This window comes from Haliaeetus albicilla, chromosome 2 (assembly GCF_947461875.1).
Source record: "Haliaeetus albicilla chromosome 2, bHalAlb1.1, whole genome shotgun sequence".
Taxonomy (NCBI): Eukaryota; Metazoa; Chordata; class Aves; order Accipitriformes; family Accipitridae; genus Haliaeetus; species Haliaeetus albicilla.
This window is the reverse complement of record NC_091484.1, coordinates 80091123-80114142: the sequence shown is the minus strand read 5'-3', so window position 1 is coordinate 80114142 and position 23020 is coordinate 80091123. Positions and strand designations below refer to the sequence as shown.

The 23020-nt window shown below is 41.5% G+C and overlaps 1 protein-coding gene across 17 annotated transcripts in view; it reads left to right on the top strand.

The window, feature by feature from the left end:
• MAP4 (microtubule associated protein 4) overlaps positions 1–23020 on the top strand; it is a 164279-nt gene that overhangs the window by 114784 nt on the left and 26475 nt on the right. For all 17 annotated transcript variants that reach the window (XM_069778471.1, XM_069778464.1, XM_069778465.1 and 14 more), the window contains one exon: positions 22390–22490. In XM_069778471.1, coding sequence (XP_069634572.1) covers positions 22390–22490 — 101 coding nt within the window. The remainder of the gene's footprint in view (positions 1–22389; positions 22491–23020) is intronic.

Sequence of the window (23020 nt, the reverse complement as noted above, 5' to 3'; positions counted from 1 at the left end):
GTGACAAAGCGTAAGTTGCAGTCAAGCTCTTAGCAGTGGAGGAGCAGGGAAGCAGACTTGCTTTGCCATCCAGATATGTTACTGAGGCTTGTCTCACTTTCCATCCACTGCCCAACTCGCTCATAACGAAGCAGCTGTTCAGTGAGTTGCAAAATGCCAGCAAAACCCGGACTGAATCCCTAAGTTGGCACAACTGGTGTGGAAGTGCCTTAGGCTGGATCTGAGGATGAAACAGTGAATTCTTGCATCAGGTGAAAACAAGTAAAAACCAGAAACCAGTGAAGGAAAAAGTGCAGAGATTCAGGACCATGAACATGTGTGCTTGTTTACTGGACAGAGAAGGAGCTTCAGGGATCCAGGAGATCATTATTATGGTCCAGATTTTCATTAAGCTGATGGGGCCATGGACTCTACATGCCCTCTACATGCCTGTTCATCCCCCTGTTAAGATAACAGTTGACTGCTCAAAGGTTTTATATTTTTACCTGTCAGCAGAACTTGGCCAACACTTCATCTGTATTTGTCAGGCAAGACTGTGAAGCTCGTACTTTGCAACACCTCATATCCACCCATATAAGCTATTTTTCTTTCCCCTGGTGGGCAGTCAGTGATTTGCTATCAGAATAATGCATGTAGATATTTTGGAGGATCTTCTGCTAAAATTTAGTAAATAAAATCTCTTTAACTGGGCTCCCATGTCTTACACTGTGTGTTCTAGAAGAAGAGGATGGCTTTCCTAAATGCATCAGCTCCTGTATGTACTGCTAAAATAGGTATGAGCTTTGTGATACAGTTCCGTTGGGAGTCATGGCAACTGTGATGCTGCAGATTTCTCTCACTGACGGAAGTTGTATGTATCTTTTATAAACTAGGCCTGCAAACTTCGGTAAATTTTTTTTTTCTAATTTTGACTTTGCAGCTTAAAGTTAAGAAACATTGGATGTAAGGCTGTTCTTGCAATTTGAATTTAATCCCTTATCCATCTTTCGGATGTATTTCAGCTTCTCATTTTTGTTGTTGCCATTGTAAGAACTGCCCCAGATTCTTCTGGAAAATTATTTTATACCTTTTAATGTCAGGAGGCAGCTGAGATGATAACCAAAACACATCAGACATTATCAGCCTTTAAAATGTGACTGAGCCTTTATGCTACCTCTTGTGTGGATTTATGTATATAGGAATGACATATAAAAAAGCAGGGTCCTAAAATCTGTACTTCCAAGCAGGTGCCCTGGCTGATACAGTGCTGGGGATCTGATGTTGAGCAATGGTTAACGGAGGAAATGATGGAAGGTTTTCATTCATCCAGTGTTTGAGCCATTTGATTCAGATTTACTGCTAGCATCCCTCTTCCCTTTACTCCTCAAGCTGTATTTCAATATCGAGACTTTCAAAAGATTTTTTTTCTTCAGTCTGTCCTTAAAGAATAGTCTATTTTAAAAAAAGGAATTAATTTGTTTCGGTGTTTTGGGTTTTATATCTTCTTATGTTTTTTGATTTGCATAAGCTGTTCAGGAAAGGGCCATCTTCGTGTATGTCTATTATAGTGATGCTCCAGTACTTAATGCTGTGGGCTTCGGTGCTGGCAGAATAAAGAGCTTATTGCATAACCACATTGTGGTCTAGACAGATATGCATCTGAATTATTCTCCCGAACATGGATAGGAGGGGCCTGTTCAAGTGGTCATCTGATGCTTAGTTACCCTCTTTCCTCAAAAGCTTCCATTGCAATCTCTGTCGCTGCCTTCTGTGGGCATCCTTCCAGTGCCCGTCCTTTCAGCTGAGCTGATGACAAGCTGTCTTTGCAGCCCATTGGCACAGTCGCCATGTGTAATACAGTACATATTTCTCAATATAACAGCTCTAAATCCCTTGTGTGTAAATAAGATACATTTAAAAGCAAGAAATGCCATCCCTGCTTAATTACAGTATTTGCTTTTCTTTTACAGCCACAATGAAGCCCTTTCTCTAAATATTTTCTTTTTCTGACCGGTTTGCATTATACTGGTGTCATAACATTAAGTCGGTTTAGCATTTCCACAGTAACCTTTCATTCATATAATGTCTGTAATTCTCCTGTGGGACCCCAAACTGTAATTGGGTTTGTCTAATATGAGCTAATCAGCTACGTGAACGTGATGGGGCGTTGGACTGTATGGATGTGTAACTAACTGCATCCATCTTGCCTGAAATTATCATCACAAATGCAGTCGTGCACAAGTGCCTCATAATAACAGTGGTACTTTGTAATGCTTTTGAAATGGTCAGAATAACATCATATTGCAGCCTGTTCATTAATTGAGACCTGTTAATTATCCCAGTTAGGTGTATGAGAGAAGTGAAAACCAAACAATGTCACCAGCCAATTCTCATGTCAGTATTAAACGTATTTATGAAGCAGCAAGAGAACTTTGCTATTATCTGCTTTTCCCCTAAATTTTTGCACTTGTGTGTTTGTATTTGATTCTGCTTTAGCAGAAAGTTTTGCTGAGGTATCGGTTCTATCTGTAATTAAAAGGTGAGTTGAGCTCAGAGGACATTTCTGCAGATCTGTAGCTGCAGGTTCCGGGTGTTTAGAGGCCTCTTTGTCTTCTGTTGAATCACTGCATAGCTCTGAATATGTTCTTTTAAGGGTTGCTCAAAACAGTTGTAACTGACTGCATATGCCCATCTTTTTTTTTTTCTCCTAGTTGGTTTTGTACTGTGTGTTATATCAATACTGGCTTTTTCTCTAGCTGGACAGTCTCATGCAGCAACTCTCATTTTAAGCTGGCACCCCACAGTCTTTGGCTAGGACTTCCTAAGTTTTGTTTTTCTTTATTTTATATTCCTGCTCATCCTTGATACTCTGATTTTCAAAAAAAAAGCTGGGAGCAAAACAAATATACTTCTGTTTGTAAATTCTGCCAGACTAAGGCTGTTGAACACATTTGCTCAGTAGTGATGTTCAGCTTTCAGGGGACGTCTGAATTTCAAGCCTCATCTTTCCTTGCTGATGTTGCTAGTTCATTGCTTGTGTATCATTCAGTTAACTTTGCCTTTTTTCAGTTCTCACTATCAAGTACTACTACAATAACCAAATACTGGTAATATTTTGAGTTGGAAACACTGTTGAGTGCATTTTGATTCTGGTTTTGGCTGTTGACTAGGATTTTTAATGTATTATATGTAAATTCTAAAGTAAGTGGGATTTGATCTGTAAATGTCCTGTCGTACAAAATAGGAGACTGTGTTTAAGTATTGTACAGCTCCACACCTTTTAAATGTTAAGCTTGTAGTGCCAAGTTACAATGGCCAGAATGCTGAATATTCCAGTTCACCTTTTTATCCTTTAGCCTTCCTTCCTCCAGACTGCAAGAAGAAATGAAGCATGTGAGTTCAGCAGGTAGTGTCAGACTTCAGGCTTCATGTGTTGCTGCTTGTTTTACACACAGCAAGTGTTTGGCTGAGCAGCACAACGCTTATGTGTGAACATACAGACGAGTGAGCGTGTGGATTGCAGTTTTATGGTCTTGGCTTTTATAGAGGGAGCGTGTCCTTGATGGTTCTGGTCAGTCTGATCACTGACTGTTACTGGTAATAACACTTAATTAGAGATCACGTTATTTGGCGATGCTGGCAAGGAGTAGCTCATCCTGGAAAGTGATGTTGCCTTAGAAACCAGTGCAAAGGACTGCACAGAAACGATTGTGTTAGGTTAAAAAAAAAAGCAAAGGCATTAGAAGGGATAAGTAATAGCTTCGGGAGTGAAGCAAAAATAGAAACACTAGGCTGATTCATCTGCTGAGGCTGGAAGCTTGCAGATTGGGTATTAAGTCGTGACGTGCTGATGTAGTGATCTTAGTCTGCTCTGGTTATTGGCACTGTCTCAGCCTGGGCAGCCGTGTTTTACCTGGTAAAGCCCAGTGAAGCGGATAGGGATTTTTTGCAGTTTCTTCAGCACATGGGTATGTCTTCCCTTGGAAAATGCTCATGTTCAGAGGTACAATATAAGCATCAAAATATATCTAAGCAGCTCAGATAAACGACTACAGATGTGTTTAATGTTGGTACTGAAACGTGTGTTTTATGTGCTCAGCTTCCCTGACAGGGTTATTTGTGTCAACTGTACCTGTAAGAAAAGACAGGATTTAATGATGATAAGAGGATGTGAAAAGGCAAAATATAACCTTCCTCCTTGTGAAACAGGCTACTGTCTCGCCACTGGAAGGTTGCGAGAAGCTCCAGGCAGTGGGTGAATCCCCATGTCCAGAAGCTGGACCAGGGTCTGACTTGCAAGAACTTATAACTATTTTACTGCCATTATCTGACACATTCTTGAAAAGAAAGATGACAGAGAGTCAAAAGGATTGTGAAACCCTGAATTTGATACTTGAAGAGTATCAATTCTTCCTCAAAGTTGAACTAAGGGTAAAAGCAGTGGATGGGCTTCTTTTCAGGAAGTCTAACTTAACCTTCTAACCCAACTCCTCTTTAGCATGGGTCCTTTCTCATTTCAGTTGGTTTTCAAAATCTGTTCAGCTCTTGTTTTCTGAACATCTTCCCACCCTTTCCTGCTTATCTTCATTGACTAGGTTTTTTTTATAATTCTTTAGAAGATTTAAGGTTTGTGAGAATCTAAAGGAACGACTGGGACCAAAGCTCCAGTGTGAGGACTGCTGGTCATGTCTTGTGAGTGGCCGTTTCTGGTCTTGCTGAAAGCTTAGCACAGCAACAGAGGCATAGCTTCAGAAGTAGAATATTAATAATTTAAAGAAAAAAATCCATGTGGTAGAAGGTAGAGGCTAGGGCACGGGAACCGCAAATGAGTGTCTGGAAACAACATGCTATGGGGCAGGATGAAGCTGTTGAAAAGCTCTCAGTGTATGAACTCTACATTGCCTCCATTAATGTCCTGAGAAATTAAATACTGGATGACTTTAGAGATTTTTTCATAGCTAAGCATTCTCCTGCTTCTGAGTATCCTAGGTATTGAATATGGTTCATTTCCTACATTAAAAAATATTATCAAATAAAGTAGTAGTAGTGGTTGTTACTGACTGTATATTGACATTATGAATCAGGCTTTTCTTTCCAGTGATTCAAATCTCTTCTGTTATACTGGGCTTTGAAGTACCAGCCCCCAGATCAATGAGGGTTTTCTCCCCTGTCCATTATAAATGGTAGCTGTTCGCTTTAAAAAAAAACACACCACCACCACCACCAAAAAAAAAAAACCTACTAGGTGGTTTCAGTTAGCTTTACAAACTTGCCCTCGCTCCTGGTGAAGTGCATTAAGTGATCTTTAATGGATTGAGATTCGCTGCAAAAATCTTGTTGTGGAATTGACTGAGTGATAGAGGAATAACAGTAATTACGTGGGATTAGATGACTTCAAGGTCTGCCATTTTGGGGAGCAGACCAAGTACTTTTAGAGCGAGCAAGTGCTTGCAAACATTAGTCTGACATCCGTTACGAGAGAGAATGCAAGCCTCGAGCTAAGGTCCCATTTTCCGCTAGCAAGACACCTATGAATATTTTAAAGTACAGAAAAATTGTTGAGGCCTTTTGAGAAGTGAAGCTTGTGGGTGGAACTATTCTGGTTAATTAGAGGGTGTCATGAAAGATTCATATAACTTACGGTTCCTTAGTCATTGTTTTTAAATATAGCAGTGTCTTAAATCTAAAGCTTAAATACAAGTAGATAAATGTGGATTGTAGCATTTCTCAGCAGCAGGTTAAATTCAGGGGGCGTAGTGTAGCTTGCAGTCTCTGGGTGTAAAAATACATTTATGCTCAATTAAACTATAGCAGGGAGTCCTTCTACAGCTTCAGCTATAAGGACAAAATTTTCTCCTGGACTTGAATATTTTGATGTCTGTAACGGTCAACGTCTGTAAAGTATTGTAACCCTGGTTCAAAGAAGAAAATTTGCTTTAGTCAAGGATTAATCTGTACTAGGCACTTAAGAAAAAAGATGACTCTGCAGTTTGGTGCTAATGCAATAGTAGCAATCCAGATACTGGTGGCTGAGTGGCTAGAAGCAATCTTGAGCCCTCTCGGGTAGGCTCCCAGTTTAACCAGGGAAACAGTGTCCAAATCCAGAATAGCAGTTAGAAAAGCCTTGTCAAGGATGCTGGCTATAGAGGCGTTGCAGGATGGCAGAGTAGTGCACTTAATACGTGTTGAAACTGGTTTTGAATACATCAACACAAAATGTGAAATGCTAGGTCTAATTAAGTGCAATAGGAAAAATGCAGCTTAAAAATATTGTAAGATATGTTCACATTTAAAAAAAAAAATTAAAAATCAAGTTTACAGTATTTAAGACTACAAAACCTCTCCTAACTTGTCCCATTCCATCCTTTTCAGCTTTGTCCACTTGCTTGTATGAGCGATACGGTTTGTGAATCGTGAAATCCTCATTACAGCAACACTTGTGATCACTGTTGATTCCAAAAGAATATATTAAAATTCACTGAAAACAAAGCCCTGTGCTGAAAGAGGTCATTCTGCGCTGTAATGTTTGGGGCTAGGCTTGTTTTGGGGGTTGGTTTTGGTTTTGTTTAAGGGGAAGAAAATTGCTGACCTTAGTTACTAAGTATTCTTAAGAGAGTGGTTCATCAGCAGGAATTAATACTGATAAATGCACTGATCATAATATGGTTTGACAGAGAAAAAGGAGGTGGCAATATTTCCCAAAGTGTGTAACTACCCAAGAAATGCTGCTCACAGAAAAATCATTTCACTGAGATGATTAAACCCCCACTAGCATCTAGCCAGAGATGGGTATTTCTGTTATAGAAGCGTATCCCTCTTGATTTTTTACAAAAGGATAAAACCTGACGTTTTCATTTGAACTAGCGGCTGAATCCAGTAAATGAAGGCGTGCGGCAGGCAGGGGGTGGGGAGGAAGGAGTTTTGTCATGAATACAGGGGGCATGGTGTGTCGTCACCGGCGCCAGCAGCCGGCGAGCTCGGAGCTGGTGTTACAGCCACGGGAGGAAGCGAAGCGATCGGAGATGTCTCTCTCGAACAAGCAGCCCGCATCGCTCTCCGAATACAGCCAGCTGTGCAAAAGCAAGAATACGGAGAGCTTCTCGGAAGCCTTCCACTGCATGGAGTCCCCGAAAGACTTCGGCAAAACTGAATTCGAATGGCAGAGGACTGAGGGGAAGCTTAATGAGATTGGTTTGAATGTAAACTCAGGGGGACCGATTAAGGACGGGCTCGTTAAGAACACTGGTTTCACGGATGAGGACAAGCTCTGCTTCTTTGAAGGAAAACTAGACAAAGAGCTAAAAATAGCTCAGAAAGACAAAAGAGAAATTGAGGTGCAAGGCAAAAAATGCCAGGCAGCTGCAGGTCACCTTGAGAGCTGGTCTTTGATTTCCGAAACGTTTCCTTCTGCAGAAGGGAACTTCGCAAACCCTAAAACTACAGATTTTCATGTGGGACAGGCAGGAGCTGAAAAACCTGGTCCTGGGCTGGGTAAAAATGAAGCCATCACCGATCAGGAGAAAGCAGCTGGTAAGGCTGGAATGGAGACCAAATGCCAGCCAGACCCAAACCTGCCCAATCTGTCTGTGTCAGAGAGTGATGCCAGCAAATACATGAAGGAACAGGAAATCAGTGTCTGGAATCCAAATTTCCACCCTATCCTGCCCAACGATTCGGGGTCTAAAGAAGCAACTGTGAAAAAAGATGGAGCCCCCAGCTATTGTGTAATTGGGGTGGTTAATGACAACTATGTGCAGAGTGGATTTTCTTCTTCCTCAACAGCATCTAAGCCAGAACCTCCAACTACCACCGTAGAGCTTGCACAAGATGACTCCAAAAGTAGTTACTTTAATAATACCACTGAAATGGAGGAGGAGATGGAAGACAAGCTGAGCTGTGCAGATGACGGCAGTTTTCTGAACAGGGCTGCCCACCAAAGGAAGGCAATGAGGCGTGCAATGTCAGAGTGCTCTCACTTGTCGGTGCCCCTAACCCTTAACCTGGCTGATAAATACCCTGAGCCAGTGCTTAGAGAAGACGTCGCTACTGGTCTACTCTCTCCTAATAGCAGCCTGACCCAGTGCTCGAGCCCCACAGCCAGAAAGCCGGGTGCTCCGATGAAAAGGTCAATGACCGTGTCAGAAGAGCAAACATCTGTCTGCAGCTTGGGTCCTGAGCAGAGCTGTGCGGGGCTGCCCAGCCTGGTGGTGAAGGAGCATCAGTCCCTCCTGGCAGAGGAGCCAGCTGCCAAGAAGAGAGAGGAGTGGAACAGTGGCAGCAACTCGGTCAAGAAAGAGCTGGGCAGCCCGAGCTTGTATCACAGCAAGCTGGAGCAAATCCCTGAAATCAGCAGCCAGGACAAAGAGAGGGAGGAGGCAGTGGTGAAGAAGGAGAAGAGAAATGCCACCGATGGAGCTGCTGGGTTTGATTCTCCGAAAAGCAAATGCACTGAGATGGAATCCAGCAAAACTGCTCCACTGGAAAGAAAAGAAATTGAGGTCAGCGATGTGCAGAGCTCTTCGTCTCCCAAGCAAAGAGATTTACCACGTGATGGTATGTTGCTAATTTTTACCTCCCTGGGGAGCGAGCAGACAGTAGCTAGGAAGCAACTAACTGACTTTACAGACTGCAGGCAGAGGGTGGGCGGCTCAGTACACCTGAAAAGACCGACACGGTTCAGGTTCTGGTAGTTAGAACAAAGGATGTATTTTTGGATAGACGAAAATGGAGGAAAAATGTGAAAAAATAGTTGCCTGGATGGTTCCGCAACATCTGTTGCAGCACCAGCCATTAATTGCTTGCTGGGATCCTAAAACTGACTAAGAGATTTTAAAATCTATAGCATCCACAGTGGTCCACATAGGTGTCTCTTCAGTACCTTCCTGCCACTCCCTCTTGCGAACTTAGGTACCCTTCTGATTTGCAAGCTGCATTGTTAGAGTGTTATCAAAGTTAAAACCTTTCAACCTGTGTCAAAAAGATCTGAGGACTGTGCTTTTCCGTTAAGCTTTTATCACCTTTTGGTATTTCTGTTTGAGGGGGCCAGTAAGAGTAAATGGCTAGAACTATTTACATAGCTAAGCTCTTTCTAACTGTTTCAGTGCTGAAATTCAAAGTGGAATTTCCTCTTTACTTTCTGTAACCTCTTTCCCAAAACCCCAGTTACAATGGAGCCTTTCCCATTGCTAAGTGTCAATAGCAGCTTGTTTTATTTTGTAGCGTTTTGTTGTTTTGATAGTGCTGTGATGTATGAGGTCAGTCTTCCCGGATTTAAAATCTGTGAGAAGAGTAGTTAATCTTTGTTCTCCAGCCTGGAACAACATCTCTGTCCCTCTTGCCAGCTTCAGCCAGCAATAAAACCTGCTTTTTTTCCTGGATTTGGGGTGTGAGGATGGTCTGTGTGCTTTGTCTGTTGCCCATATTAACCAGAGCTTTGCATGAGAAGAGGGAAAAAAAAAAGTGTCTGGGAATAAAGACAAAAGACTTGCATGCCAATTTTTGCATCCATTGACTTCTTTTGTAGCCAGCTGGTTTGCTAAACCTTCGGAGGACTAATATAAAACTTGAAATTATAATACTCTGGTGTGAGCGGGGAGAGTACCATGCAGGTGGGTAGAGGGATGCGCTGTTCAGGTTGAGCTCCAAAACGCTTAATTTGGGTTGATAAGCTGAGCTCTCCGCAGCAATCAGCCTGGAAAGGCAGTCTCTGAGCAAGGTGGTGTGCTGTGATAATTACCAGGTTGGAGAGTTATCTTCTCTGGTTTTGCAGTGTGTTAGTGACACCCAATGGTCGGTCAGTCGGCTCCTGGCTGCCTGCGTGAGGCCCTGATCATCTGTCCTTCTTCCAGCTGTCAGTAATCACTTTCAACAGAATCATATTTTGTCTCTAAAGTTTTACTTTTCTCTAATAATTTTTTCTACGATGCTTCAATTTCCAAGACTCATGGTCAGAGACATGTAGAAAAAGGTTTTGGCAATACAAACCTCCCCGCTCCGAAGTGCCAACTTCTCTTATCTTCCCTTTCCATTATCTCAGTGTTACCTTGTTCCTTACGGTCTGCTTGGTGTACAGATTTTAAGTAACTCTGGCAGTCGTGAGATGAAGTAATGTCAGTTTTGGTGGCAGCGTGTCACAGATTGCAGACATCAGTCCGTTGGAGCCTGAACAGAGATGTCAAATCCTTTCATGCAGGCAGGAGTCATCAGCTCTCCTTTTGATAGTTGCCAGAGCGATGCAGTGAGCTCCTGGCTGTGAGCTGCAGTTGGAGGGAACACCTGGAGATGTGTTTGCTTGGGCACAAGTAGGACCTGTGCAGCTGTGTGTTTACCTGTGCTCAGTTTTGTACTAAAACACGAAATGGTCATCAGACTTCTTGACAATTTAACTGTGACATGGGTAAAAGTGATGTTAGTCACAAATGTGGAACAGAAAAATACTGTATTTGTGCATACCTTTCATGTCACAGAATTTCTGGTGTGGTGGGGTTTACTGACATCCACTCTGCGACCAAGGTTCATTTGCAACGAGGCAAATTAGCAAGGAGGTTCACGTTTGGACGAGGAAACCAGGTTTGGGTAGGCTGGCAAATTCTGTCAAGCTGAACGAGGCAACCATTTCAAAACACAGATAAGTGGGATCTTTAAATCAGAAAAACATTTAAAACATAATCTGAAGTGGATTGACATGTTTTCCCCAGAGGGGTTGAGCATCAGTGATGTAAAGGTCGCTGAAAGATATAAATGCGTAGAGTCTTCTGGTTGGGTTGCTTTTTGCAGATGGTTAATTCGTATTGCCAAGTTTTTTTTAAGCTTTTAGGTTTAAAATTTTGTTCTCTCACAATCTTTATTTTAAAAGCTAGTTTATTGTCCTTATAACTATAGGTCTGAGTGTGAACTGATACAGTAATAACTGAGTTAGCAGATAGCTCAAGGGCTTTCCTGGGCAAAAATACAGTAGAGTTGTAACTTCTTTTTTACTCTCTTCTCCAAAATTACCAGCTGATTAGGTTAGGTTTGTTTTGATCTGTTGCGTACAATGCATTACTAAGAAATAAACTCTGGATTTATTCTCTCCTGGAAGAAAACATAGCAGTAGATGCAATAAAATGTTTTCTTTGCTATATATATATGTGTGTGTGTAGTTTAGAAAGAATTTTTGGAATGCAAGAGAAAACAGACAAAAATTCCTCAGATGTTTCTGAAATGCTTTCAGAACTTTCTATGATGAGCTCTTGCTTCCTTCCCTGTTAATAAACAGAGAGGCGGTTATAATAAAAATAACTCAACCAAGCAAACAGTCTTGGCTGTAAGTGTGGAACTGATTCTAAATCTGTCCTTTGCATTTTATTCACGGCTAAATCACCCGTTCATATCCTTATCAACTTCCTCTGCTTCACTCTTAGCATTCACTTTGCAGGTCTCCTTCCAGTCACAATGCAATGTGTCCAAAATAGCCAACATATCTATTTTATCCGATAGAAATATGTTTTTCCTTCTCTTTGTTAATTCCTCTATTTTTCTGCCTGTTCTATCTGTTCATTCTGAACTTAGCGCTTACATTTGGGGTGACAACTTTTGTCAGTTGTATCTTTTTTCATGCTAAAAATTCTTGAGAGAGTTGTCCAACCTGATTCTAATCATTTCAATGGTATCTCTCAGAACTTCAGCCAAAAGTAGACTTGCTTGGTCCTGTCCAGCCAGGGTTGTGGGGTTTTTTGCTAAACATCTACTACTCCTGGTTTTTTTTAGGGTGACCTGGAATTGTACAGAAAATACTTCATTCTTGCAGATAGTTGGGTGTTAGTATGATGGCACAGTTTAATTCTAAAAATTGTGAAAAAGGCATACCTGTTCAAATCTCTCACGTACCCACAACAGGTATTTTAAGCAAGGAGATCCTGGCTGCAGATTAGTCCTGATCAGAGCTGAGCTGCAGAACTTGTTCCAGTCCCTTATTTCATCAGCAATCACTGCAGATTCTCACAAGCGGTTGCATTGTTTCCTGCGCTGAACAACAGATTTGATTCATGTTCGCGTTGTGTATAGGCTGTTGTGTGATTTACTGCACGTACCTAATATGTCACCTCCAATGGTATCACTTAAATAAGCGATGTCATTCACCACTGCCTTCACTTTCTGCCTTTTCTCATTTTCTTTGAATTTCCTCCAACTTGAAATACTTTCTGCTCTGAAATACCAGGAATTCCAGGCTCTGCTGGACCATGCTCGGTTGGGACTGTCACCTTTCTGATACTCAGCAGCTCCATGTATGCATCAGAAAAATTGTCTTGGTTTTCTGACTCTTCTTTAAACATCCCTAAGCAAGGGGTGCGGTCCAGTGTAACTTCTGAATCTCCTGCAGGTTTTTTTGCAGCAGAACACTTTGTGGTTTAGATAAATACAGAATATGAGACTTCCAATGCAACTGAGTTAGGCTGTGATAGCCTATTGCCTCACGTTTATACAGATTAAAGTTAATTATGGGATTAGGAAATACTAGCCCAGCTACCTTGTAATGAACTAATGATACTTGTTCAAGTAATGTTAGTGGTGTGGATGGTGGCTTGCTAACAAGGCTCTTTGCCAGATTAAATCATGCTTTTAAGAGAAAGAAAAGAAATAAAGGATTGCAGGCTGTGGGAAGGAGAAGAAAATGAAGGCACGGGTGGTAAACAGTGCCTGATACAGGCTGTGGATAGTTCAGTGAAAATTCTTGGTGTATGCATGTTCAGCCTTAAATATAAAATAAACATTGGCATCTCTCAGGGATTGAGTTTAAAATTGATGCTGAAAGTATTGTAATCATTACATAAATCAGGTGGGTTCCCTGTTCTGTAACACCTACTGTGCTTTCTCAAAAATCGCAAAAACTACTGGCTGTTCGAGGGACACTATCTTGAAAACAGTGGCTTACAGCAGACACGTAAGCATTCCTCTTCCCCTTTCTCTGGGAAGACAGATGAGAAGAGCAAGGAGATGTTCAGCAGCAGAAGATGGGTTGAGGGCAGCACGTGCCGGCCTTGTGCAGGGATGTTGTTTGTGGTGGTGCACTGCTTGTCCCTGGAAATTCCTGCGGCAAGCTTGAGGTGCTAAGTGTGGCAGGACTTAAAGAATGGGAATTTCTGCAGATGAGTCTTCCAGGTATGCTAGATAGGATAAAGGTATATAAAATGTCATGCTTCAAGTCCAAGGCCAGTGATATATCAGCTGACACAAGGGCTAGAAAGACCCCTCAGATCAGCTTCTCTGTGGCTTGTTGATACCAGATGACATGCAAGAAGTTGACGTTGGACTAGTTGGATCATTGGTAATACCTTATCTTTGTGCTTAAGTGTTCAGAGACAGGATTGTGCTTGTAATTGTTTTGCATTTTGAACAGTATGGAATTGCAGTTTTATGCCTTCAGATGCTGAAAATACCCTGAGTGTCCTGGTCCAAGCACTGCCCAAACTTGAGTGGACACATGGAAATGCTCTGAGGTTTCATCAGCGTTCAGACCAGCCTTAGGGACAGACTGAAACATGAATTCAGGTGGCATTTCTTCCCTGCTCCCCACTTGATAGCCCTTGTAAGACAGCTTCAGTTAATGTTGTGGTTTTGCCGGTATTTTTAGTTTGACTGGGAGGTGTGCTTGTCTCTCTCACTTTGGTTTGTCAGGGACATTGACAGAAAATAGAGCTTTTTGTTGGTTTTATGAATGTGCTTCCACTCTTATCAATGAAAAGGGAAAAGCTCAGGTTTTTGTTAGCTTTTTATATCCAGCATCAAATTTTTAGCACAGTATTACAGTCAAACAGAATATGTTAATTACTCTAAAGAACTGTTCGATTTCAGTTCATGGCATGTTAGGTAAACATGGCAAGTAGTTCAGGTTGTTCTAGAAGAAAAACTTCTGATTTAGGATTTCCCTTCCTGGGTACAAAAATAGATTCTTAACAAATCAACCTAGGTTTACAAGATGCAGGCAAAGAGGACATCTGGTTTATACCTCAATTCTTGGTAACGAGTAAAAATGTACACATTGATTGAATTCCATTTGGTGCCAAATAAAATGCTTAGCTATTCTGTATTTGGGTCAAGCAGGAGACATTTTATTTAGCCTTTTCTGGAGAGGAGAAAGCAGATAAGGATTGTATTTCTGCTTAAACTGAGATTTGTTATATTTGTAGATACTTTTGTCTTAAGAGCCTTAAACAAAAAGGCTTTATTTGATGGTGATTTTTATGATGAAGCAGCTCCTTCTGGATGGTGATGGATGAGCAAGAAAGAGCTCGTGCCTCTGCAGCATTTCTGGCAAAAGCAGTATTTAACATGGTCTGGTTTTGTTTCTAAGGTTGTTTACGTTTAGGAGGGAGAGTAAAGATGGTCATTGCCTTATTGCTTAATCTATTTCTCTTAATGGATTTTCAGCTGATGACTCTAATCCCTATGAGAATTATGGAGCTGTTTCATTGAATGATGTTTTAGTTCAGCTTAGCCTGCTGAATATCCCTTGCTGGGGATATGGAAGATGAGTGCCTGGCCTCGTTCACAAGCACGTTCAAATGCAGCTGCACGTCCCCTTCCATTTTGAAGCACGTAAATGAGCCAGCCTGGATCAGTGACTAGGGGCAAAGCAGGTGAAATACAGACCCCATAAAATGGGAGCTCATACCGTATCAAGTGGGATAGGTAGGAGATGAGAGGATTTAAGTGGTCTAGTCTCAAGTACCCACTGAAATGCTCATTTAACTAGTCAATAAAGGGGAGAAAGGAAAACAAGGTGTAACATTCTTAAAAATCTTCCAGATGCACAATATGTAGTTACTGCTTTTCTTTATCTTCACTTTAGCTTTTGCTTACCACAGTACCATAAAATAGAAATACTTGCTTTTGGCCTTTGGAGATGAGCCTAAAATATGTTATACTGAGGTCTTCACCTGTTCCTTTTGTCGTGGAGAATGAATTTTTGGGAATGCTTATTCTTGAATAAGTTGCTGCATGATATTTGAGGAATACATGCACATAGGCTTTTATCCTGAGTTCCATGATTTGTAAAACAATGCAGTAACATGGTTTAACTTTAAAAAGATACTCATGGGTATGTTTCTATGAGTACTTTTTTTTCCTAATTTTACTACTTCAGGGAGGGAAACACTAACAGTAAAGCTTTTCAGATTTAGCGCCTATTTTTTTCACACACAGTCACAGCTTTCATGAGAGAGCTGTTGCAGCAAAACTGATGGCGAAGGGATCTGAAAGACTGAAGGTCTGTATTCGCTCTCCTCTTGGGTTCCAGCTCAATGTCACCTCACACGAGCTCTAACCTTGATGGTTTTGTTTCTGTACTTGTACAGGAGGAGCAATAATGCTACTGTTGTAAGGATTTTATAGATGTCATAAGGATGCTTTTGTGTGGCTTTCCTTCACCAAATGGAGTTCTAGGAATTCAGAAGGAAGAGAGAACAAACTAGAAAAAATATATCAATTTATAAATCCGTTACGCGCTTGCATTCTGAATATGATGTGTAAATCTGCATGTTGTCCTCTGCCTCAAAAAGGTTGTAATGTAATTAGAAGTATCATAAATGAAGGCATCATATTAGAGGAGTTCATATGGGAATGGCCGAATAAACTAAGACTTTAGCCTGGAAGAGAAAGGACTTGGAGAGGGAGATGGTTGTGATTACTGTCTATAAAGTCATCAATGACATGAAAGTTGTGAACAAGAGAAGACTGTTAATTTCTCCAGTATAAGAATATGGGGCATCAAACAAAAATAGCAGCAGCAGATGAAAGCAAATCATGCTGGGTAACTTGAGAGCAATTTATTGTGAAGCTGTAAAATATCTTGTGCCAGGAATTTGTGAATTGTGATATTTTATTATATTTTATTTTTTTCCATGAGGCTAATCAAGTATTGGAGGAGAAGCCCCAAGAGGTGGAGTCTCCACCGTTGGAGATGCTCAGAATATGACTGAAAAAAACCCAAGCAATCTGGTATAATTTGAGCGGGGGATTGGGCTAAATGACCTCCAGACATCCCTTCCAACCTACATTGTTCTGCTAATCTAATGTTAAATGATTACACGGGCTAAAAAGCTAAAGTTGGACAAGCAGGTAGTCTCTAGACTGCAAATCACAGGATGGTGAGAGAGATATTCTGGGGGAAGGAGAGTGGGGTGGGGTTTTTTCTCCTTATGGTTAGGAAAACTATATATAGTTATTCATAATCGGGACGTGGTTTCAAGAAGACATATGATTAATTGTGTACAATGTGGGCATCCTCCCCTACGTAGCTGTAATAGGGTCACTTAGGCTGGAACAGAGCTTTGGACGTCTCTGGTTTAACCCCCAACTCAAGACCATGTGTAAGTAGATCAGGTTGCTCCAGGGCCATGTGTGTCCCTTCCAGGTCTGAACGTCTCCAAGGATGGAGATCTCACAGTCTCTTTGGGCCTCTTCCAGTGTTTGACCTCCCTCACATTGAAAAAGTTTTTCCTTATATTTGCTGGCGATGACTGTAAGCAGCCTTATCTGCTGGGACCTGCTTTGAGTGATGGGTTGGGCTGATGACCTCTGAGGTCCCTTCCAAGCCTTCATTGCTCTGTGATCCTATGTTGCTTGACCACTTTGGTACATCCATGCAGGCAGATTGCAGAATTCTCATTATAACCCTGTGCAATAGGTATAATTGCATTTTGAGTAAAGAGTTCAAGGTTAAAATCATGAAGCATTATCTTAGGTTTCAATATGTGGGTTTGCAATCCTCCTTTTTATGTTAGGCTAGTACAGCTTGAAGGAGCAGTGTGGCAGTTCATGTCACGCTACCCTTCCTTACTGCATTATTCTGCTGCTTCATCCAGAAGTGTGAAGGTGAATGTCACGTCTGCTGTCGTTTCTTATTGCCCAGCTGTTCTGTTTTCAAACAGACTTCAGCAGCTTTTGCCCTCACTTTGTTGCTGCTTTTGAGGAAGAGCCCCCCTTAGCATCTGCGAAACTCTTGTCAAAACACTGAGTTTGGTTTGTCTTGTTCCTTGGTCTTTTTCAAAAGACGCCTGTGTTTTTCAGACAGCGGAACTTAAAATCAACCAAACTCTCCATTCATCATAGGTTTTTTTTTTTTTTCCTATTCATTTGGAGGGAGGTTCTGTACATCCTTGTGATATGAAGGGGAAATGCTCTGTTCCTTAACCTCGTTCTAATGAGAGAAAGTCTCTCTAGAGGAAAGATAATCAGACAAAAAGCTTTGACGGCAGAATCTTACGGTTTTGTGGATGCAGTGGAATGGGCTGGGTCTGAATGACTAGCTGTAAGATGTGCTTGAAGGCTCCTTGGAAAGTTGTTCTTTTGAGCTGTGTTAGTGCTGTATAGGAAACTTTGGAGAGAGACTCACCGTTCAAACAGGGAAGGTTTTTTTAAAAGAAATAATACACAGTCTGTTTAAACATTAACATTGAGCCTTGGAGGACAGCTTTGGTCTTTTATACAGTTGATAAGGTAGTTGTTCTACAGTCTGTTCTTTTTGGGGGAAAAAAGATATTCTTAAAACCATTGCATCATCTACTTCAATTGCTTTGTATCACATTACATTTCTTCTAATGGTAACTCACCTGCTGCTAGTAACCACCAAGAGAGTGGCAGCATGTAAGAGGTTAAGGATAAAATATGTTAAGAGTCTCCTCAGACACCAGGGTTCTTGTGTAAATAACTTGTTATGAGTGACTGCTGATACCTAAAAATCAGGGTGAATTGCCTTTCAGGAGACCGTGCCTACTCCACGGCTGCGTGGATGGCCCCACATGCTTTATTTGCGTCACAGTATTTAAACTTGGCTGTTGGAGGCAGAATTATAAATTTCCTCATTAGTGTTTTTTTTATGGCTCACTCTGCTTGTACGAGACAAACATAATGAGTTATGTTCTCCATAATTTTTAAGATCTGTAGGAAGAGCATTGTCCCTTTTATAACAAGAAGCTGAAGCATTTTTTTTTTGAGTGTCAGTTTTGGCACAGATCATCTCATTTTTACTATTTATTCTGAAAAATCACCACTGTTTATTTGTCAGGAGTCTTGTTCCCTGACTTCAGTTTTAGCTGAACACCATGTGGTCTTGTTTGCTGGGTCCTTCATCCAGCAATGGCAAATACCTGGTTTCTGGTGACAAATTTATTTAAAAAAATACACTTTTTAACTTGTTGGCTGTAGTGTGCCTTTGCCAAACGTTGTTTCAGTGCTATGGCTTCCATGCGTGGCTGGGCTGGGCATTACTACAGCTTAGGGACTGCCTTTGAGTAGGGTTTGGTTGACCAACTTAGCACCATGGCGGTGAGCCCTCTGGCAAGGCTGGTGCAGGGTCAGCAGGGCTGAAGTCTGGTTTGTGCCACCGACAACTTGTGTAGGTCTTGGTTTGCTCAGCTCCATCTGCACAGGAACCTGGAAGAGGGGGCTTGTAGGCAGCTGATGCTGGGGGTGGTGTGGATGCAGCCTGGGAAGCACTAGGAGACAGGCCACTGATGCAGGGAGTCACCTGGGGCTTCAGCCAGCAAGGAGGTTCAAACTATAGGGGGGTGGGTTGGTTTTTTTTTTTTAGTGAATTATAACGTCAATGAATTTGAGCAGGTTTTTGTTTGAGAAGGCACTTGTTTGACACAAGGCTGCATCCGCCAGTGTCAAACTCCTCCTGCAGCAGATGAGAGCGAAACCTTGTCAAGGAAAACATTGCATTTATCTTTGATATGCAGGATAGTCGTCTTTAGTGTTTTTCTCAGAACTGCCCTGTTTTGTCTAAAACCATCTAGAGGCAGGTGGGTACTATAAATACAAAGTAACTGAAGCAGGTGTCCATGTGAGAAGTGCTGGGCCACCCTGGGGGTCCCTCTTCCACAAGCATGTCAGGAATCCTGACCATCCCTCCTTCTGCTGGCTGGAGTGTGTCTGAAGGACTCTTGGCATTGCTGTTAAGGGAGACATAAGCACCACTTGTCAAGTTTGCTCTTTCATAATTGATGTCAGTAAAACCTCAGACAAAATTCTGGAGTTTGCAGTTTGTGGGTTTAGTTCTCATTGTGGAGTCATTTGTTTTCTCTGGTGCACTTAGATGTGAATAATTTCTTCCAGTGTTGCTCTTAAAAATTGTGAAGCAGTGGTGCTTCACAGTATTGTGAACTGACACATACAGAAAGTTTGATTTCCACCATTAAAAGCATACTTAGTCAGTAATGAATGGTAAGCTGGGGGTGAGGATGGATGTACAAACCAGCACGGCACACAGCTTGCCGTTGCAGTGAGTAGCAGCAGGGAGAAAGTACGTGATTGCAGGGTTATGCCTTTGAGTTTATCAGTGGAAGATGCCAGATTGGAATGTCCTTCACTCTCTCCTTCAAGTCCCTGTCCCCCTTTCCCCTGGGAGTAATTCAGTTCTGAGTGCTGACTCAGCTGAGCCGAATTTTCTCCATCAGCGAACACCATGAGGAGCAGGAGCTGCGGCGGCTGAAGGAGGAACCCTGCTCAGGGCAGAGCAGCAGCCCCTTCTAGAGCTCCCAACAAAATGTCTTTGAAATATCTTTCAGAGGTTTGTTGCCATGCTTGGAGGAACAAGCAAACTGAAAAGTCTCTTAAATAATTCTTGCAGACTAATGAACAAATTTGATTAAGATTTGGCAGCTTTTCCTAATATTCCCTGTAACTAGGAAATCTTCCCAGGCAGTTCTCGGCTCTGTGTAGGAGAGAGCGCCCTTGTAATTAAATGATGAATGAAAGCAAATGTACTGATGAGCACATTGGGTTGTTATTCAAACTGAGGCAGCACAAAACAAAACTATCCTTCTGTAATCCCTTGGGGTTGTCTATGGAGTTGTGTACCCTGGTATATCAGAGGCTGTGAGAGATGGAACCTGAATTATCATCCTGTGGCCCCTGAAGCAGAAAAGTTCCCTACCCAGCTCTCCTGGGTTTATCATCATCATTATTACTATTATTTATAGATGCAAGTTGCTTAACCTCTATGTGTGCTGTCCTGCAGTGTAGCTCCGTCAGCTTGGTGATGCTACATTGCTGGTTTACATTTAAAAAAAAAAACAACAACCACCCTATTTGTTTTGTAGAACCTTAATGTACTCTGATAATTTTTTGTGTTGAAGTTATCCACTCTAAATTTCTTGTAAAGTAGCCCGTATTTGATTAAGTAACGTGAAATTCATATTGTTGTTAGTTCAGAAGCATGGAAGCTGCTGGAATTTTAATTCTGAAACTTTGGAAGCTGAGTTTTTTTGAGGAGCCACATTAGGCTCCCTGAGGAGATGAATTCACATTTCTGCGTGGATGCTGTGATACTGTCACCAGGCGAGAGGTTTAATGTTGCCGCTGAATTAGCTGAAATAATGACGACAGGCAGTACACGAAAGGTAACTTCCAATGGATAGAAAGTCACCTTGATCTCTGAGATATTTGAGACTGGGAGGATTCAAAATAAAGCCATCCCCAGGCGTGGGGTCCTGGGAGCAAAGAGCAGTGAATGGACAGAAGGTTGCTATTCAGAAACAGGAACCGTTGACAACAATTGCTCTTTCTCGTATTGCTGTAGATAAAACTGACAAGTTAAATGAGGAAGAATATAAAGGTTTATTGAAATGCAGTGGAGAAAACTAGTATAGAGGAGCCAATATAGATTAGCTACAAAACAATGAGCTTTCTAGGTGAACGTGAATGATTCTTAAGAATTTTGCATTAAAAACAGTATCTAGCCTATACATTCTGGTGCTTGTTTTTTTCCACAAGTCTTTTTTGTGTGCCTAGGATGCTAAACCAAGTGCTGCAAAACATTTAGTATGACTTGGAAGCTAAATTGCTAGGAACAGGCTAATGCAATGCAAGGAAAGAAAAAAGGGGGGGGGCTTCTAAACTTGTCCTGGAGTCAGAAAAATAAATAACAACAAAAGAACAATCCTGCTGTTGAGCATCGCTGGGGCAGATGGAAGGCAAAATTTTATTCTATTTTGTTTGTTTCAACAGTGGTGTGTTTATCAGAAATGAACTGTCCTTTGAGATGCTCCCTTCAAGATGGACAAGCAAGAAAATGTGAAATATAAATAATAATTTTCGAAAGATGGGGAAAACGACCTTTTTACTCTTGGAATTGTTACACTATTGTCTGGTGGGCCCTTAGCATGCGCCACAGCATTACAATCTGTTGCGTTGTTATAAAAAGAAACATCCAACACAGATAATGCTTTATTTTAATCCCCAGATGACAAGGGAAACGCATAAATTTGTGATGGGTTGTTTGCACCGTATCCTTCATAAAATTCAAATGCCACAGGGATGGCAGCGGAAGACAGCTCATAGCAGTGCAGTTGTACAGCAACACCGCTGAGAATTAGTGTTTTAAAAGCTATTTATAGGGAAATTGCCTCTTGCACATCTCATGGTGCAAAGTAGCATGGCAGTTCTGCTGTAGGATTTATAAGGTTTAGGGAGAAAACTTGATGAAGCTGCTACTAAATTAATGTTTTGTTATATTGTTTGCTTTGGAGGGCAGTAGTTATCCTTTTGCTGGTAGCTAGATAACACTTTAGAGACTGGTTTTTAAAAGGAGACGAGGAAGTGGTTGTGGCTGCTCTGCTGCTGTTAGGAGTGTATAGTCGCTGTCCCCACTCAGTATAATAACCTTTGGTGGCAACGACACAAGTTAACAATCACAGTGAAAAACTGGCAACCCTTGTAACTGAATCTAAGCTTTGTGCTGTGAAACACCGCGTACAGCAGCATGACACAATGGCTTCCACACTAACAAGGGTCGGGATGGTCCACGCATGTTAGAACGAGATCTCCATGTTCCTGCTTTCCTGTGCAACCTTTCCTGTTAGCAGTCCGGCTCCCTTCGGCTGCTGGGAATCCTCCCTGCTCGTGGAGAGCTGCAACATGTGGATGTGGGCAGAAGAAAGGTCAAGAAGAAACAGCCGTAACAATAGGGATAGCTTGAAAACAGTGTCCTACTTCAGGATAAGTCATAGTGTAAAACCTGGAAGGGGTCAGAACTTCACCATTAACATTCCAACAATTTATTTGAATTACTTGAAAGATGGGAAGGTTTGCTATTTTAATTAAACCACAGGTTTCTTTCATCTGCCACTGTCTTTTCCCGCTGGAATAATATGAGAAATTGGGTGCTAATGGCATCTGGATGAACCTGTCCTGTTACAGGGAAGATCTTTCTTCCTATAGGTATTCTGGTTTGGGGGAAATTTTCCAGAAAGAGCCAACCTGTAACTGTCTTAATTCTGTCTCCTCCTGCTACTGTGTTGAATAATAGTCAACTAAAAAAAATTATATGTAAAAAAACCACCCAAACAAACAAACAAAAAAACCCCCACAAACTTACAAAGTCTCCCTTCTTTTTTTTTTTTCTTTTCTTTTTCTTCTTTCCCCCAGCAAAACCAGAAGAGACCAAACCAGCTGAAGCTGTGACAGGGAATGATATCACAGCACCTCCCAACAAAGAGCTTCCTCCCAGCCCTGAGAAGAAGGCAAAGGTAGGTGTCGTACAGCGTCTTCACGTCCATGGTTTTTATTTGCTGGCTTTTCTGCTTCTTAAGCTGTGGCAACACAAGTTCTGTTTTCTGAGCTGCCATTTGTGAACCATTTTACGGTAACAAAGACATCCAGTTATGAAGTTGAAAACAACTCAGCCTGTAGCAAATGTGACTGAAAGTGGATTTAATAAATATGTGGTAAGCTTTATTTAAATTAATTCTCTGGTTGGTATCGGTGGTGTGGAAGTAGTAAACATGTATCATAATGCTTCTGCTACACTGGTACTCTCCTAGTTGTTTACAACACATTTATTTGCATTACAATTAGCATTTAGAGATCCTGCTCAGGATTTGATATTCTCTTATTTTAGGGCTGTTTATGAAACATGAGAGACACCTGCTTTCAGAAGCTTGTAGCATTCAGCAAAATCTAACCCTAAATTCTAAAGAGCAGGGGCAGGGGGTTCTTGGTCCCCTCGAAGGCAGTGGGTGTATGACCACTAGAGTTGATCAGATGAGGATTTAGAGCT